The 17,191-nt window shown below is 43.0% G+C and overlaps 1 protein-coding gene across 3 annotated transcripts in view; it reads left to right on the top strand.

Moving 5' to 3' along the window:
* Nucleotides 1–15,140, top strand: part of pax7a (paired box 7a) — a 42,841-nt gene extending 27,701 nt beyond the window's left edge. For all 3 annotated transcript variants that reach the window (XM_037975287.1, XM_017408815.3, XM_017408814.3), the window contains 4 exons: nt 262–427; nt 870–1,066; nt 11,702–11,951; nt 13,051–15,140. In XM_037975287.1, coding sequence (XP_037831215.1) covers nt 262–427; nt 870–1,066; nt 11,702–11,951; nt 13,051–13,166 — 729 coding nt within the window. In that variant the 3' untranslated portion in view covers nt 13,167–15,140. The remainder of the gene's footprint in view (nt 1–261; nt 428–869; nt 1,067–11,701; nt 11,952–13,050) is intronic.
* The last annotated feature ends 2,051 nt before the right edge of the window (nt 15,141–17,191 follow it).

Here is a 17,191-nt window from a genome sequence, read left to right as displayed (position 1 = left end):
GAGGAGCCTGTTTACACAGATCACGGCTTCAACCACTTAAGAACAACAGTTAAGGGCCAGTGAGCTCCCACAAGGTCTGCAAACTGTCAGCATGCAGCAGTCAAGGCGCTACCACTCACCAACCAGGAGAATAATCACAGGTTGCAGGGCTCCTCTGGGAGAATAAGCTGAGACAAGAATAAAAATAAAGTAAAATAAAACATTCAAAAGCATAAACTATTACGTTATGTTAAAATGTCTACGTTTGAACTTTTCTTCCAGGTGTGGTTTAGCAACAGAAGGGCCCGGTGGCGCAAGCAGGCTGGCGCCAATCAGCTCGCAGCTTTTAACCACCTTCTTCCTGGAGGATTCCCACCCACAGGGATGCCGACTTTACCCACATACCAGCTACCGGAGTCCAGCTACCCCAGCACCACGCTATCGCAGGGTAAAATTGACACCGCCTGCAGCCTGACATCTAAAACATACAATGTGCTCTGCTCTCCAAGTTTAATCCAATTGTGGTAAAGATTGCATTAGAACTGTTTATTTGTGGTATGCCTTCCATATTTTATGTACATGCTAATAAAGTTGTGTGAGTCATGCGCTGCATATAAAAGCCATGCAGCAAGTAGTTAGCTTTATAATCACATCTTTGTTACAATGGAAAGGAGAGTATTACATTATGAGTAGGGGGTCACATTGGTGCTTTTTAAAATAAAGTTGTTTATACATTATAAGTTTTTTTTAGGAAGGATATTTAATGAATGACTTATGATTCACTGAGGTTGAATTTTTTTTTTTTTAGGCCACATCCTGATGATGCTTGTTTTGCCTCATCTGCATGTTTTTTTGTGTGTTTTTGTGTGTGTGTGTGTGGTTTGTTTTAGAGGGAAGCAGCACATTGCACAGACCCCAGCCCCTGCCTCCATCCTCCATGCACCAGGGAGGTCTGAGTGCTGACAGCAGCTCTGCTTACGGCCTGTCCTCCAATCGCCACAGCTTCTCCAGCTACTCCGATACCTTCATGAGCCCCTCGGCGTCCAGCAACCACATGAACCCGGTTGGCAACGGGCTCTCTCCACAGGTCAGACCAACAGGCTCTAGGTCCCGGTGCCATTACAACATCAATGCACTTTCTAATGCTCCTTCATAGGTGGCGTTAACATTCTTCTCTCCACCTCTTCTTCCTCCTCCTCCTCCTCCCACTGCTGAGGATATGTAATTGTATTTTACTGAAATTAAGATTCAGAAACCGCATGTTCAGCAAAATAACTGCCAGTGTGGGCTTTTATGTTCGCCGTTTCCAAAGCTGTGGATTTATTTTAGCTACTTCAAATTGCTACATTTGTAAAACAATTGGATTAACATCAACAAATTAAAATTCATCTTGATAGCACCACAAGTGCTCAAGCTGCTCCAAAACAGCGGTTTCTACTTTCCTGGGACATCTAAATCCTGCACCGAGCAGTGAGAACACATGCAGATGAAATAATTAGCTCAAGCTTATAAATGTAGACCCATAATCTTCTTCACGTAATTGTCTGCAGCTAGAAGACTCCAGTGCCTTGTGTGATTTCTTTCTTTTTTTTTTTTTTCCTCATTTTTCTTACTGATGTCTAGGCAGCTCTGTGTGCAGACTGACAGCTCTCTGTTCATCCGTCTGGTCACTTCACCTGCTCTCGTGCTCTCTTGGCATAATAAGTTATTACATTTCTGCTCTTATCCCTCCTCCTTCTCTGTCTCGATGCACAGATTGATATAAGAAGGATCGTTTGCTTCCTTCTCTGGAAAGATTTCAGTTGCTGCCATCTTTTGAACTCCCCCATTAATGAGCGTTTAAATGCGACTCTGTGGTAAGGGTTGAGATTTAAGTAGCACAGAATGAAAAATGATTTGTATTGATGCAAATCGTGTGTACGGAGTGAATTATACACAATTACCCATCAATACTGGCCAGTCTTGCCCACCCTCACCAACAAGATGTGGTTAACAGGCAGAAAATAAGATTGAAATGGTGTGTAAAGAGTTGAAAATGAATTTCAATGCTGCATTTGTCCACAATTACCCCGTCGTTCACACGTTTTATTGGGAGTTTTTTTCTTTTTTTTTTTTTTTTCAAATATTTCTCAAAGCAGATTGGAAACATTCTTGGTATTACCCTCTTTCTTCAGAGAAGAAAGAATTAAGGATTTTGTGACAAAAAAGAGATTTTCTCTCCTGCTGGAGCGACGGAGGATAACATGGAGGCTCACAGCGTGTTTGATTGTTAATCGTGGCACAGGGGTTTTAACTGCTAATGCTCTCACTGCAAACCTGCAGAAAAAAAAACACCAGGAACATGCAGTCTTTTTTTTATTATCATTAATGGCTCTCTCTAATACTGGCATGGGGTGAACTGTCGCATTCTCCCCCTCGCTTTAGAGGCATTCATGAATGTGCCGGGATATTAAACATTTCCTGTCATAGTGAGGATTAGGACAGGAGATTTTGAACAACTGCAAAGTGTGGATTTCCACTATTCAATTACTCAATCAAACGTGATTGACCAAACTGTTTATACAGAAGCACTTATTATGCACATTCTCTGTGTGTTATTTTAAGTTTAAGTAAAAGTGTGTTTTCTAAGCATACATCATTGACTGCAGCAGTATTTATTCTGTTTGAATGCATAGAGAATGCTGTGTGGCATTCCTATCAGTTTCTCAGCGTGGAGATGAGTGTTCCCACTGATAGCAAAATCAGAGTTCACTCCCCGGTGCAGCACCCTGCTGAGCTGGGCAGCCCTTCTCACTCCACGAGCATGCAGCTACATAACACCCACAACACAGAAAATTCACCCAACAAACACTCAGGGCCAATTCAGACCCCTCATAGCCTTAACTTACATTTAACCAAATGTTATACAAACGGCAAATTACTGGCATTCTACACCTTTAGATTTTTTTTTTCCTGTTCTCCTTCCGTGTTATGAAAAAAAATAACACTGTGAAACTCTGTCGAGATGGAAATGAGAATTGAATCTGTTTGCAGGAGATATGCCTGTGCATTGGTATGTGCGAGCTATTTCTTGAAGTGTCTGGCTTCGATGGCCTTGCAGTTGCTGTAAAGATTGACAAAAATTCTGTGATTCGCAGCAAATGGGCTGCGATGGCGAGGTGCCAAATCTGTAATGGAATCCTGCAGTGTTCAGCAGTCCCGACAGGAGCTCGCGTCCATCCCAATCCCATAACCCTTCCCGACAGCGCACATTTTCCCATTACAGGCTGTGGAAAAGCCATCCGCACTCCAAACTGGTTGCTGTCATTGTTGGATGTACAACATGTTTGGCTGGTTGAGGGAGGCGGTATATTAAGGGCTGGTGAGAGTGAAGCTGTGCCTGGCTGGGCAAAAGGTATGAAACCAGAAGTGTGTTTTGTTGTTGGTCTTGTTTCATTTAGCAGCTCAGCAGGTGTTGGGGAAAAAAGGGAAAAGCAAGGGCATGAAGGGCGGGCAATTCAGTCACCTTTCCTTTACAGGACTGTTATACATCAGTTTAACATTTTCCACAATACAAACAAGTATGGAACCCATATCCTTATTTGTTAAGTATATAGGCTTTGGTCTCATACCCATCTTATCCCTAATGAGTTGAGAGGCACAATTCAATCAACTCTAAATACAAGCCAACAAATAGTCAAGTAATATGAGGCTCCAACAAGATTTTAGATATTTCTTACTAAATCAATTTTTGAACCAAACTTTGTGGACATTGCATTTTGAATAAAAACATTAAGATTCAGTTGCTCATTACAGCGTACTTGACAGGGACATTTACTTGGTAAAAGAACTGCACTGAATAAAAAACTGCATGAGAAGCAGAGTGGCATCGTTTGGTTTATATTGTAGTGTCCATTTTCAATCGTTGAGGTCACAGCAATTCCGTGTGCTTAAGCAGAAGGTAGCTAGAGGTCCTTCTTGTACTTTAAAAATGTTTTACTTTTTATTTAATCGGCTTCTTTAGTTCTGAGAATGGTCTCTGTTTTAAGATGAGAGGTAAAACATTTATTTAAGCACCTAGGATCATCATTTGCGCTTTACTCTTCTAAGAAATTTAAAAAAATAACATAGAGGAATAAAATATTAAGAAGCTGAAAAAAAAGTGTATGTAGGTATAGAAAGATGTTAAGATGTATTATAGGATGATCAGCGGGCACGATGGGGTGATCTCTGTTACCCTGATAGATGTGGTGGTGAGATTTTTATTGCTGTTTGGATGAAGGAAGTTTTAAAGTTTCATAAGAAACTTTTTTTTTTCTTCCTGTTTTGCAGTTTTGTGAAACTGTTGTGTGTTTTGGAATGGTAAGGATGTGTGTATGTGAGGAGGGCCTTTGGGCTGTGTGAGTGGGCCGGGCCTACACACACACACACACATACACACGTACGCGGGATCAGAGGCAGAGCGGCTCTCACCCCTGCCTCCCTTTGATCTGTGTCCCCAGGCCTGCCTGCCCGCGCGGCGCTGCACCGTACCACGCACGCTGACACCATGCTCACCAGCGACTCCCCACAACTGTCTGAGAGAGATAAGCCAGGGGAGACTCCAAACTGTGCTGCTGCTCTTCCATTAGCTAGCGCAGACGCTTCTTTTAAAAATGGGATGAATTATTTTTAAGAAGCTAGCTCTGCTGTTGCCAAAAAAAAAAAAAAAATGGAGAGGGGAAAAATGTACAGAACAATCTGGGGCTCTGGCTTCATTCCGCCTCCCTCCCTGACTTCTAACAAGACATCCTGCACCTGAATACCAATGAGAGGGGGAGATTCATGTAGTCCCCCACATTATTAAAACTTGGGCATTAAGCCTCTCACCGGGCACTGTGTCAGCTGGCAGCCTCCACTGACAACAAATCAAAGGGGATGAGCACATAGCCTGCATTCACAGCTCAGCCACTCGCAGAGCAAGTGGGGGAATACATACTGGTTAATTAGAACTCCCATTAAAACAAATACTGTTTCAATTTGGCAAGTATAAAAAAAGATGTAAGAGGCTTTAGAAAAAAGAAACCTGCTGTCGGCTGTTGCCAAGAAAATCCAGGGGCTGTAAATCATATCCACTGGCTATACTGTTTCTGAACAGATTATTAGTGTTTGCTGTTGTTTTGCAGCACTTTCGAACTCTGAAGAAAAATTTTCACCATAAACGTTCCTTTTCTTGACACATAGTTGTGTTGCGTTGGCCTTCTGCACAGTGAGTTTGTTTTTTTGCCGCTTGCAGATACAGCTGTTTCAGCTGTAGCTGTTCCGGAGTATAACTAATAATTTAGCTTCTCAGTGTGAAGCCGAAGTTTCAGAGCACTTTTATGCAGCGTACTGCGATCGGAGCTGCAGCTTTAAATGTAGGCCTCCTCTGGTGGTGCTGCAGTTTGCAAGCATCTGTGCACCTGAGCCATTTGTTGCTCTGTCTTTTGAGTCTCCTGAGCCGCCGAGTGCTGCCATTTTCTTTTTCATTCCAAAATATTTCTGGTTGGCTCTCGGTGTATTCATAATCTATTTTTTCACCTATCAACCTTGCTTCCCTCCACTTGGCTTTTTGTCATCCAACGACGCCTTGCCAATGGTGCTTTGCGTTCTCTCCCTCTCCCCACCTTCCCTCTCCTGCTCCAGCTTTCTCCCCTGGAGAGGCAGCTCTTCTCCCTGCGCCCAGATGAAAGGCTACGGCGGACAATAAAAATGCTATTTAAATGCAAGGGTGTTTGTGTGCGGGTGAGAGATATTTCCCCGCTGAAAGTGAGCTGCTGCATCCTGATAAATAGTAAATATAAGGGAATGTGATTTACATTTATCTTGCAGAGGCAGCCAATATGAATTTCAGTAAATCCTAGAAGATGGGGATTTAAGGAGGAAAATGACTGCGACTGATTCACATGCTGTGTGTCCCACGCAGCTGAAATGCCTATAAGGTGGAGAGTGCCACTGCTTTTATTAAAGTATGTGCACAGACATCGATCCTATCGAAATAAAACACTTATTACACACAGACATACACTGTGTCACAAGCTCATCTGTGGAGATTTCCTGCTTCCTGCGCACAATGCGAAGGTGACTGTAATTTTAATAATAATAATTATTATTATAATAATGTTTCTGTGGAAGCTGCTGGACATGTTACGTGTCTTCTCGGGGATTCGGGTCAGGGTGGGGTGTGGAGGGTTATGGGACAGCTAGGGAAGAAGAAGGGCCCGTCTGCTGTGAACCTGCCCTGCTCGCCGGAGGTTCGGGATGTTGTCCAGCCGCATGTGTTTCCTGTTAGTTCCAGATGCCAGTCTGACAGGTGCATAGCTGTGATTAATACTCCCTGACTTCTTCTCTCACCCGTTCTGTCCCTCCTTCCTTCTGTTTGTTTTACTCTTTCTGCATGGCCGCCTCTGCTTTCTTTACGTTTCCACTCTTGAAGCTTTTAAAAATAGTTTCCTTATCATTTTTTTTAAAGGAGAAAAAAAAGCTAATTCAGAAACGTGACTATTGTCAGCAACTTCATTGTACTTTCCCTCCTGACAATAAGATGAGAATATGGGAGTCTGAAGGGTCCTCAGCTGGTTGTCTCATGCAGCAGCTCTTCCCTCTCAGTCTCCAGCTGAGAGCTATTTCACTATTTATTTACATGTAATTATGGCTATGAGGTGCAGATATTAACACTGTCAAGAACAATTTGACCTGACATTTTTCACTAGACCTGGCCCCTGCTGTTTTCAGCAAACAACCTCTTCTCCTCCCCCTCCCTCCCTCCCTTCCTCGATCCGCCTCTCCTCCTTCCTGGAGCTGCTCTCTCGCGCACACACAGGCCCTGCCTCGCTGAAACCACTCTCCTGGAATCAGAAAATCTGGCGTTTAATTTAGCAGAGGCGTCTGTGCAAGGTGCGAAAAGTTGGAGTCTGTGTGTGCGTGTGTTTTTGTGCGAATGTGTGTGTGTGTGCTCTGAAAGAAAAGGGGAAAGGGGCGGTGGTGGGGGGGTGTCTCTTGTTCCCAGTGGCTGAATCCATCCCATAGTTACTCAAGCATATCACTAGCAGAGAATAGAGGATTGCTCCCCACACGTTCTCCAATTGCAGTCCAATAGACAGCATATTAACCTCTGGTTAGTGCGGGGCCCAGTTTAAAGCTGATACTGTGGGACATTTAAGAGGGAGGGGGCTTTTCTGCAGCTCGAACAGCTGGGCTTTCTTAAACAATAAAGCTAACATGAGCAGAAGTGGACTAGAATGGATTCAGCCTAATAATAATTTGTAAGAAGACGCAGGAGGAGGTGTGGACAGGCTGAACATAAATATGAATGATATTCCATTTTCACTCATTTATGCTTCCTTTTGTATGCAGAAACAGCTCCAGATAGAGGAGACAGGCGCAGAGTGGATAACGTGTTGTGAGGAGTGACAGCTTGTTCCAGTGCCCGCTAATCGTCCTCATCTGTGCCTGACTTGTCAATGCCCAGATTCTGTCACTGCCAATCAGCCACTTAATTGAACACAATTAGCGCCCCACCCCAACCCCCATGTTACATTCTTCAAAGACCCGTTTCTCTCCCTCCAGTGCCAGCATCGTCCCCCACACCCTTCCCCTTTTCCTGCCGTACCACCGCTTCCTCACACTCCGCCTGTGTCTCCTCATCCTGTGCGGCTGGTTGAGGACACTTTTCAGTTTTTATTAATGTGCCGCGGCCAATTAACGCAGTGGCACGCAGGCCAGAGCCCGTCATCTGCTGCCTTCCACCGTCCCGGCTGTCTGCTGCGGCCCCCACGCCACCCCTCGCGCCACCTCCACCGTGACCAAAACGCTTTAATTCAATTTATGCAATCACTGTTATTTTTAAATAGTCATTTTGTCTGCTCAGATGAGGGGCCTTACTTGCCGCTGGGCCGGCCCTCTCATATGGGGGATGGGGGGCCAAGGGTGGAGGCTGTGGGAGTAAGAATCAACTGATTAGAGGGGAGAAAGTCTGATATTTTTATTTGTTTGCACAGTTGATTCTTGTTTGGGTTTCATGTCATTAGGTGCTGGTTTTGAACACTTTTTAATACATTCTGTGACTTTTTATTTCAAATATTTGTCTTTTCCCAAAGTCAGACACTTTCTAGACACTGCTAGGTGTTTCTGTGTCACTTGTGGGTCACAGAATTAAACACCGCTCTCCTCCTGTAATCACACCCTCTGGACTGGCCTTCAAATATTGATCTAAAATTCAGTGTCATCACTGTGGATCTTTAATCGCTCGCTGCTTCGGCGAGTATCAGCCGGGCAGATCTGCTAAGGTGCACAATGCTATTCTGCACCACTCAGATAACTTACAGACATTTGGAGTGCTCATTTTTCCCCGTCTGCCCCGGTGACCTCCGCCTAACTTAAAGGTACATCTCGGGGGCATTTTGATTTGGGCAGAACGGGGAGGTATCGGTGACAGAGGAACTAATCCAGTATTGCGCAGATTAAGAGTATTTGTGGAGCGGGGTGTGTTGGCGCTGGCGCTGGGAATGGAACAGAAGGGGTTCCTATCAGCTCTCCAGGCAGGCTGGCCCTCAGGCCAACGCAGTCCTACAGGAGTCTTTGTACTTCCCAAAGCCTCCACTTTCCTCTCACTTACTCTGTATCACTCTTTCCTCTGTCCTCCTTGCTTTCTTTCTATAGTCTGTCATGTTCTCAGCTCCCCGTGTTCTCTATTTGCACTCATGAATTTATGTTGTGTTCATCCTGTGTTAGACAACACACTGAAAATGAGCAGGTGCAAACATGACGTTTGTGGTTGTTAAAATAAGATTTTTGTGACTGACAGCTTCGAGGAGCTTTCTGTCAAATTTAAAAAGACGTAAATAATGTAAATTTCTTTTAGGTGGGATTTAAGTAGCTAAGGTGGAAAAAGACCAACAAATAAGCTTTTGGTTAGCAGCACACTTAAACTTTTCTTTTTCCAACATTTTTATCTTTCTTTCAGTTTTGTTCTCCTTGTATAATTAACATTGTTTTCTGCTCTGCTCTGTCTGTGCCACATTGTTTTATTCTAGCAAACATACCAACAAAGAACAACTAGTTAAACGTTCACACAAACAACAACAATAACAACAACAAAAAATTGTAATTTGGCTGTTGAAGAAATTAGGGAGATACGAAAAGGGCCTCTTTTTGTCTCAAGTGTGCTATTTATTTATCTGAAAGGATGCACATTGTATCAATTTACACTTCCACACTCACTCTGCCACAGGCCGGAGGGCTCAGAAGTTGAGAGAATTAATTACGTTTTTATTATTATTTATAAAGTAATCTATCTGTGGAGAGCGAAAGCAAAAAAAGAGGAGAGGGTGAGGGAAGGGATGTGTGTGTGTGAGAGAGAGACACAGAGAGGCAGGGAACGCCCTGGAGCATTGTCCTTTAAACTGGGTCCTGGCTCACATTATCTCCCAAACCAGCACTCACACAACGTCGAACAACAAACGAACTGCAGGCTGCTGGGGACGCTGTATGGAGGCTGAGAAAAGGGAGGTGGAGTGGGGTGGTGNGGGGGGGTATAAGGAAGGGAGCCGCAGAAAGAAAAGTCGCCTCAAAAGAGTGTGTTGCATGTATGAAAATTAGGTTTTATTTCTACGCCAAAGTTTGGCACCATTTTGAACGTCACAGTTCTTGCTTAAAGCTCTGAAATGTGTAATTTGACCTCCTGTGTGCAGCGATGCTCTTTAGATGGCGTCTCAAAAAGATAGTGCCTTAGAAATTTAGCATTTATTAAAATAGAAGCAAGCAGCAGAAATGTATGAATGTATCCATATGTATTTTTTTAGCTTAAGTGCTAACTGAGCTGAAAAAAAAAACATTTGAAAACATCAAAGCAGCAGAATCCTGCAATTAAAATAGACCAACAAAGATGAAAAACTATAATAAAATAAGACATTATACTTGACTTATACTCATGACTCCAATCTGGCTGGAGCTCACCTTCTATCTGGGTCCTAATCAGACTTAGAATGGAGGTGAAACTGTATTGATTTTTATTCAGCAGTGTGAACACAATGCAAATGAAAATCCAACTTCTACAATAAAATGTACTTTTTCCCCCACTTCAAGGAAAACTTAAACCATTAACCCAGAATGCTCATTTTTTTTCTCTTTTTTTTGTGAGGACAACTCAAGGATATCCTCGCACAACACTTGTCACACTCTAAAGTACAATTTTGCTAAAATAGCAAAACTGCATCATTGTGGTGATAAGAAGTCATCTTCTCTTGAAGAACTTTTATGAGCATGAATAATAATTGAGCCAAATGTTGGCTATTCTGTTCCACGAGGAAACTATGTAATCAAGCCTCAATTAACCAGTAACTAAAATGGACTGCTGCCCTCCAGCTGTCTCTCTCAGGACATTATACTTCCTCCTCCCTTCAGTTTAAGCAAACCATCATTACGTTTCCTCCTCTTCCTCCTCAGTGCGTTCAGCTCCATATGTGAGGGAGCAGAACATGTGTCCAACATGAAGAGGGCAATGAATCTCTCTCTTATAGATAAATGTCACATGCTTTGTCCGCAGATGTGGAGGGGGTCGGTGGGGGTTTCCTCGCTGATAGAATTAACATGTGGAAATTACGAACCGGCCTTTGTGTTTCTGATGTGCTTCATATTTCCAGGGAGGCCCTTAGATATGATTCATTTGCAGAATGTGGTTAATTTTCTCTCTGTGGGATACTTCTGAGCTATAGAGCATCATTTGTGGACTGTTTGGCTCGCCCCTGCATTGCTGCATGTGAGCGTGCGTATGAGTGTGCATGTTTGAGCATGCATGCTCACAAACATATGTGTGGGTGTGTATCACCCCCTGTTTAACTACCTCCATGATGGGCTAATTGGTTTAGCAGCCAAGGGGCCAAAGGCCAGTGCAGCATAGCGAAGCTCAACATGAACCTGATGTTGAAAGGAAGGATTCATCGAAGGGAGGCATGTGTGGAACAGTTACCTTTTTTTGTTTAAACCACACCTTCTCTCTTACTCTCACACACACACACAAACCTTTCTGTGCTTCAGACTGGATGAACACCAGCAGTAATTTCTTCTGTTTCAACACAACTCGAGACCTTCTTCTGAGGAATGCTATTACATTAATCTACTAGATTAAATTTGAAGCGTTTATGCATTATGAATTATATGGATTTTGTAATGTTTAATCAAACTCAAACTTGCAGTATCAATGGCCCCTTCACTTTGGTTTGTGGAGCCGACTTTGTGTGGGGATCTGAGGGGATCGTTTACCCGTTCCAACTCCATTACTATTCATGAGATGGGTAGGCTAGGGGCGAGGGATTAGGGACTCCCTTGGTGCTTGTTGTGCCGTAGGCTTGGGCTCAGGCCTCAGGCTCCGGGACACAAGCTGTCTGGCAAGTATGGTGGGTCTATTATCATACTGGGACCCTTCTGTCCCACAGTAGAACGTTTACTGACATTGCCAGCTAATGGAATCAGTCTCTCTTGTTCCCTTTTACAGTTTTCTTAACCTCTTCAAACTCGTCCCCTAAAAAAAGAAAAAAGAGGAAGTTTCTCTTTTTCCCCATTTGAAAGTTGAAATTGTGTATTTCTATTGCCGTCTGCACCGTGAAGAGCAAGGATGGCAACTATACTTGCAGGGGAGGGGGAAAAGTACTATTCCTCAACCCTGTCAGTGCTTTGATCCTCAATTTTCCAAGTTTCAAACATCTTTTTCTCCTTCTCCCTCCAGGTGATGAGTATCCTGAGTAACCCCAGCGCCGTACCCTCTCAGCCTCAGCACGACTTTTCCATTTCCCCCCTGCACAGCAGCCTGGAGAGCTCCAACCCCATCTCAGCCAGCTGTAGCCAGCGCTCTGACACCATCAAGAGTGTGGACAGCCTGGCTTCCTCCCAGTCATACTGCCCCCCCACCTACAGCGCCACCAGCTACAGCGTGGACCCCGTCACCGCGGGCTACCAGTACAGCCAGTATGGCCAGAGTAAGTCACTTATTTCTTCATATCTTTAACTGAAATTGACTAAACTTTTAAAAAAAAACATCCAAGAGGTGATGCCCAACTCTCAGGCAGGAGAACCTCCTGACCTTTGCACCCTGGATGTTGGAGGCAGACACGTGCTCTTGATAAAGCCCCCCCCCACCCCGACCCCTCTCTTCTTTACCCTACCACCTCCATCCTGGTACAGAGCTGCCTCAGTCACACCCCACTTCGCTTGGACGGGAGAGAGAAGAGGGCCACTTCAAAAGAACGGCACACCCTCAGGGGCCACAGTGTCCTCTTGCCCACCTCTCTTTTCTCTTGTTTCCATCACACTCACACACCCCCGGGGCAGGAAAAGAGTTTGCTTTATTAGATTAGCATAATTGACTGATGCTGTCACAGCCATTCATGAGAGGTAAAATGAAGCACACTTCCCCACCAATCCAGTCGCCACCAGCTTCGCCGACATTTGTTTGTATTTATGTGTAGGTTCCAGTCAGTCTTTTGTGCATCTGGGGATTTTTCTTTCTTTTATTTAAAAGAAAAAAAAAAAAACCTGTGTTGCACATGAATGAAAACGAGCTCGTGCCAGTCTGTCACGTTTCGAGTACGCACTTCAGCTTTTTTTTTTTTTTTCGTCGGCAGCAAGAAACTGATGGCAGCGCGGATGTGATCTGATGTGAGGTTAATTAAGATGGTGATTGAGCACAGTGGATGGGTAATGAATGGAGGGGAGAGGAAGGAGCTGCCGTCTGACGATGAAAATGATCGGCCATGTGGAGTGTGGAGGGCATGAAATCGGAGATGCCAGTAGTAATGAAGACTGGCACACAGAACACACACGGGGACCCTTGTGACTGACAGCATGGAGACTTTACCAGGATGCACATGCTCAGTGCCAGCAGCATGCCAACCTCAGACAAGTGACAGGGGAGGGGTTTTTATCTTTCACTCTCGCTGTCTGAATTGTTTTTTATTTGACTCATTCTTTCCTGCCACAACTTATTTCAGCCTTAATTAGAGGAATGAGATGAGAGTGACTGGGACATATGTCGCTGGAGTCTCATGTGTGTTTTCTCGTCTCCTTGTTTCTGTGCAGCTGCTGTAGACTACCTTGCTAAGAATGTAAGCCTGTCCACCCAGAGGAGGATGAAACTTGGGGACCACTCGGCAGTGCTGGGGCTGCTGCAGGTGGAGACCGGGCAAGCCTACTGAAGCTACGCCCTGCGCCTCCGTTTCTCTGTCCCGCCCTCTTCCACCTCGCTCCTCGCTGCATCAGCTCCAGCTCGGCTCTCTTGCTGCTCGCCATGACATCAGAAAAAAGTGACGCCCGTCGGTTCAAGAAGTCACTTTGGGGAATAAAGCTAAACTTTTCAAACTGTTTTAAACCCCTGGGCGGCTACACATCATCTCCTCTTAATCGTTTGGGCACATTCGCCTGCAACTTGTACTCCTACCCAATTCCAAAACTCTGTTTATTTCACTCAGAGGGCCAGATAGGACCCCATAGACGGTGGATCTCCGCTGGCCTGGACTCCTGTTTGTCATGGCTGCAGTCCAGCACACATTTAGAGCCATCAACATCGTGTACTTCGACCTTGCTGTTCATAGTAGTTAACAAAGCAAATATCATTTGACCAACTCTTCTTATTCTCGTTCCATTTTGATATTGTTCAGATTATTGTTGCTGTTATATGATTATTGTTAATGTGATTTTTGTTGTTCTTTGATTCCATTTGTATCTCTTTTTATCTTTTAGATGTTTGCGCGTTAAAAAAAAAAAAAAGAAAAAAAAAAGAAACAGCGGATGACTGAGATGATCTGGGCGCGCGTGTCTGTTGCGTGTGCGTGTTTGCGTGTCGGCACATTCACACACGAGAGGATGATTGTTTTCCAAGCTGCTGTTCCCCAAGCTCAAATGTTCATGAGCGATTTGACCTTCTCACTTTCATATTCCTCTTGACATTCCTAAAGAACTTGGCCACTCTGTGGGAAGTCTGGCTGGATGGGATCTGCAGGGAATTTAAGCAGCGTTTTGGCGGCCAATAGCTTTTCCCTTAGTAACCTCCATCCCATCCTTAGCCGTGGCCCATAGGGAGGGGGGCATTGTTTGCAAAAACAGGATTGGGGAAATTAATGTATTTTGAAATATGGACCTTGCCAAGGAGGGCTAACTGAACCCCCTCCCTCAGTCCTACCAAATCCCATCTGTCAGGGAATCCTGGGTGACTTAAACAGTGTAAAGCAGATTAAATCACACAAATATAATGTCAGAGCTAATTCGCAGTGACCCCTTCCATTATCAGCCAGTGTTTCAGTTTTTACTCTGTCATTCAAACATTTTGTAAATGCACCTTCAGTTCATTTCTGCTTTCTGCCTAAATAAGCATTCCTTCGAAGCATTCCTTAGGCTCCGTCTACAAAACACACTACAAGCGTTCCAGAGTTACCTGTTGCGATTAAAGAGAAGAAGAGCTGTGCCGTTCTAATGCACTCTGGAAAAAAATCATTTAATCCAGTCAGTCGTGAAAGGGCACAGGTAACACCACTGATTGGCCCCCCACTTAGCTTTGGACCGGAGCCGAGTGTAATCCTCAGCTTTGACATTCTCACTAAAAAGTACAAAAAAAAGGAAAAAAATGACTAAAATAATGGGGGCTATGAAACATTTGTGTAGCATTCATAGTTGACTTTTGACATTACCCAGGACCAGCTGTTCCCTTGAGGTGTTTGTGATTTTTTTTTTTTCTTTTTTTTTTTTACATCGATGCTCACAGAGCTGTTAACACGAGACTTGGTCCTCTGTCGCCATTGCAACTAAAAACAATGTACATTAACAGGAGCAGATTGTGTATTGTTTCTTTATAAAGAGTATGTTTTATACTAAAACAAAGCTACGTTGAGTGGAAGATAAGTAATGGATCTGTGAAAGTAAATGTTTTATTTGAGTTTCTTTAACTGGCTTGTTTTCTGTTTGGTTTGTTTTAACTGTATTTAATTGGTTATCTTGTTTGAGTCAAAAGAATTGTTTCTGGTTTTTGGCCCACATGATGATGAATTTGTATAAATTAGTAAAATATAAAATGAAATTGTTTTGAGTAAAACTGTGTTAGAGAGGATCAACAAGAGCTGAACTTTCAGAGACTCCCTGGATGATAATGTATATTAAGTAAAAAAAAAAAAAAAAAAGGCTGGAGGAGACATCGTCACCTAACGGAGAATTTTCACCAACTGGTTTTACAGACTGACTTTTAGCTCTGCTTGGACCACGGACCCAACGCTCCTGCACCCAGAGCCTTTCGGGTGCAGCTCTGCCCATGGTTCGAGCAACGATGCGAGTGACAGCAGCCTCTCCTCCTTGAAAAAATAAAAACCAACAAAAACTGAAGAGTCAAGTTTGACTTTTGGACCAATAAGACTTTAAGGAGAACAAAATAATGCTGACTCCGCACTGAACGGCAGCAGTTTTACCTGCTCCACTTAGACACCTCACTTGTGTATATTTTAAAAAGGAAGAATTTTAGAATTGTCTTTAGTGTATCAAACTCATTTCTAACACTTGCGTCAATAAACATTTGGATATTTAAGGCTACAGCTCCTTCCCCTTTCTCCCGTCTCTTTGACCCCTAACCTGTTTAGTTGCTTTTTGACATCTGTGCTTTGCTTTCCTCCTTTTTCTGTTCCGCATGTGTGTATATTATCATGGTATAATTTATTCTGCTGTACGAAGTATTAGAGTAGTGGGAAACTTGTATTGGTATTTACTACCTTCAGCCTGTTGGTGTGTTTAATGTAACACTGGCGTAACTGTTATCAATTAAAGATCCAAAACTGATTTGGTTGTTTGTCCCTTTTTTTTATTTTATTTTTTGTTGTGTTTTAATTCCATTGTTATTGCTTTTAGTGTTTTTTGTTGGTTGTAATGTGTTGTCACCTAAAGAGATAGTTCAGATGTTTTGAAGTGGGGCTCTTTGGAGAGGGTATGAAGATTTAATATTTTGTTGTAGCCAGCTCTTTGAATGATCTCAGTTTGGAGAAACAGTTTAATTCTGACTTGGTTGATAAGATAAGTGCTTGTTTGAGCAAAGTCAAGACTTAAAATGGCTCCAGTCTCAATTATTTTAAAGTAATATGTACAAAATTTATTTTATAGACCTTTGAACTACTTTCAGTTTTTTGTATGTTGTTAAAAATATGATAGTATTTCTGCTGGAAGTACCCCACACTGCACTGAAAGTAAATACTATAACATTATATGTAAATAACTATGTAAAATGGTTTAAAACATAATGTTTTTATGAACCATGATGAAACTTTTTAGATTAAAGTCAGTTTAAAATGAACTTTGTTAACCGTTCGTTAGTTTGATGCAATAACTAGTCTTTTATTTCTTAATATCCTGTCCACAAAAGCCCACTTCAAAAAATCTAAACTGCCTATTTAACTCATTATTCACTTTGAAAAAGGTGAATTAATAGATGTTTGATTACGAATTCATAATTTAAATAATTACTGAGGGTTTCAAGCTATTTGAATATGAGTAATTGCAACTTTTGTTATATTTAATTTAGTTTATATTGTGGTGGACCCTGGGACAAGTAACAAGTACTGTATGTATGCAATTTCCTGAGATTCATTAGATAATAAAACGTGTCTGAAGGAAATATTACCTTCAGATTAGTTGCAGGCCTCTTGTGAATTCTGCAACAAATCAACTACAAATCATTTATCTATGTACACCCAGAGCCTGTCCATGTGCCGGGGTTGTTCCTCTTTGTGTGTCCAAGTGTATTTGTGGAGTCACTGGGGCACCATTGACTGCTCGAGCGCTGGTGATGTGATTAGCGAGCGATGAGAGAGCAGACGTTCAAGTCTGAGAGACGTTACAGGCGGAGAGTGCGTCTCACTGCAGCTGGGGGAAGTAATTCATCCTGCCTGCTGACCAGCAGCGCTCGTCTCTTCCACCTCTGGTCAGGGAATGTCGCCCGCAAATCTCTGTGGTATGGTGTGAATGTAGGGGAACTAACCGGTACGGTATGGCTGCATCCGCTGCGTTTTATATTACACAACAGAACAGTGGAGCTCATTTATATATATATATATATATATATATATATATTTACCAGCAGCACTGCTGGAGATTTGTCGAACACACTTTAGGTATGTTGTAATGGTTTTGACTGATTTTAGGAGCATTTCAAGCACGTTGGGTGTGACTTCAGACACAGTACATAAACATA

The sequence above is a fragment of the Kryptolebias marmoratus genome, linkage group LG4, assembly GCF_001649575.2.
Source record: "Kryptolebias marmoratus isolate JLee-2015 linkage group LG4, ASM164957v2, whole genome shotgun sequence".
Lineage (NCBI taxonomy): Eukaryota > Metazoa > Chordata > Actinopteri > Cyprinodontiformes > Rivulidae > Kryptolebias > Kryptolebias marmoratus.
Note: the sequence above shows the minus strand (reverse complement) of the source record. Positions and strands in the feature narration are given on the sequence as shown.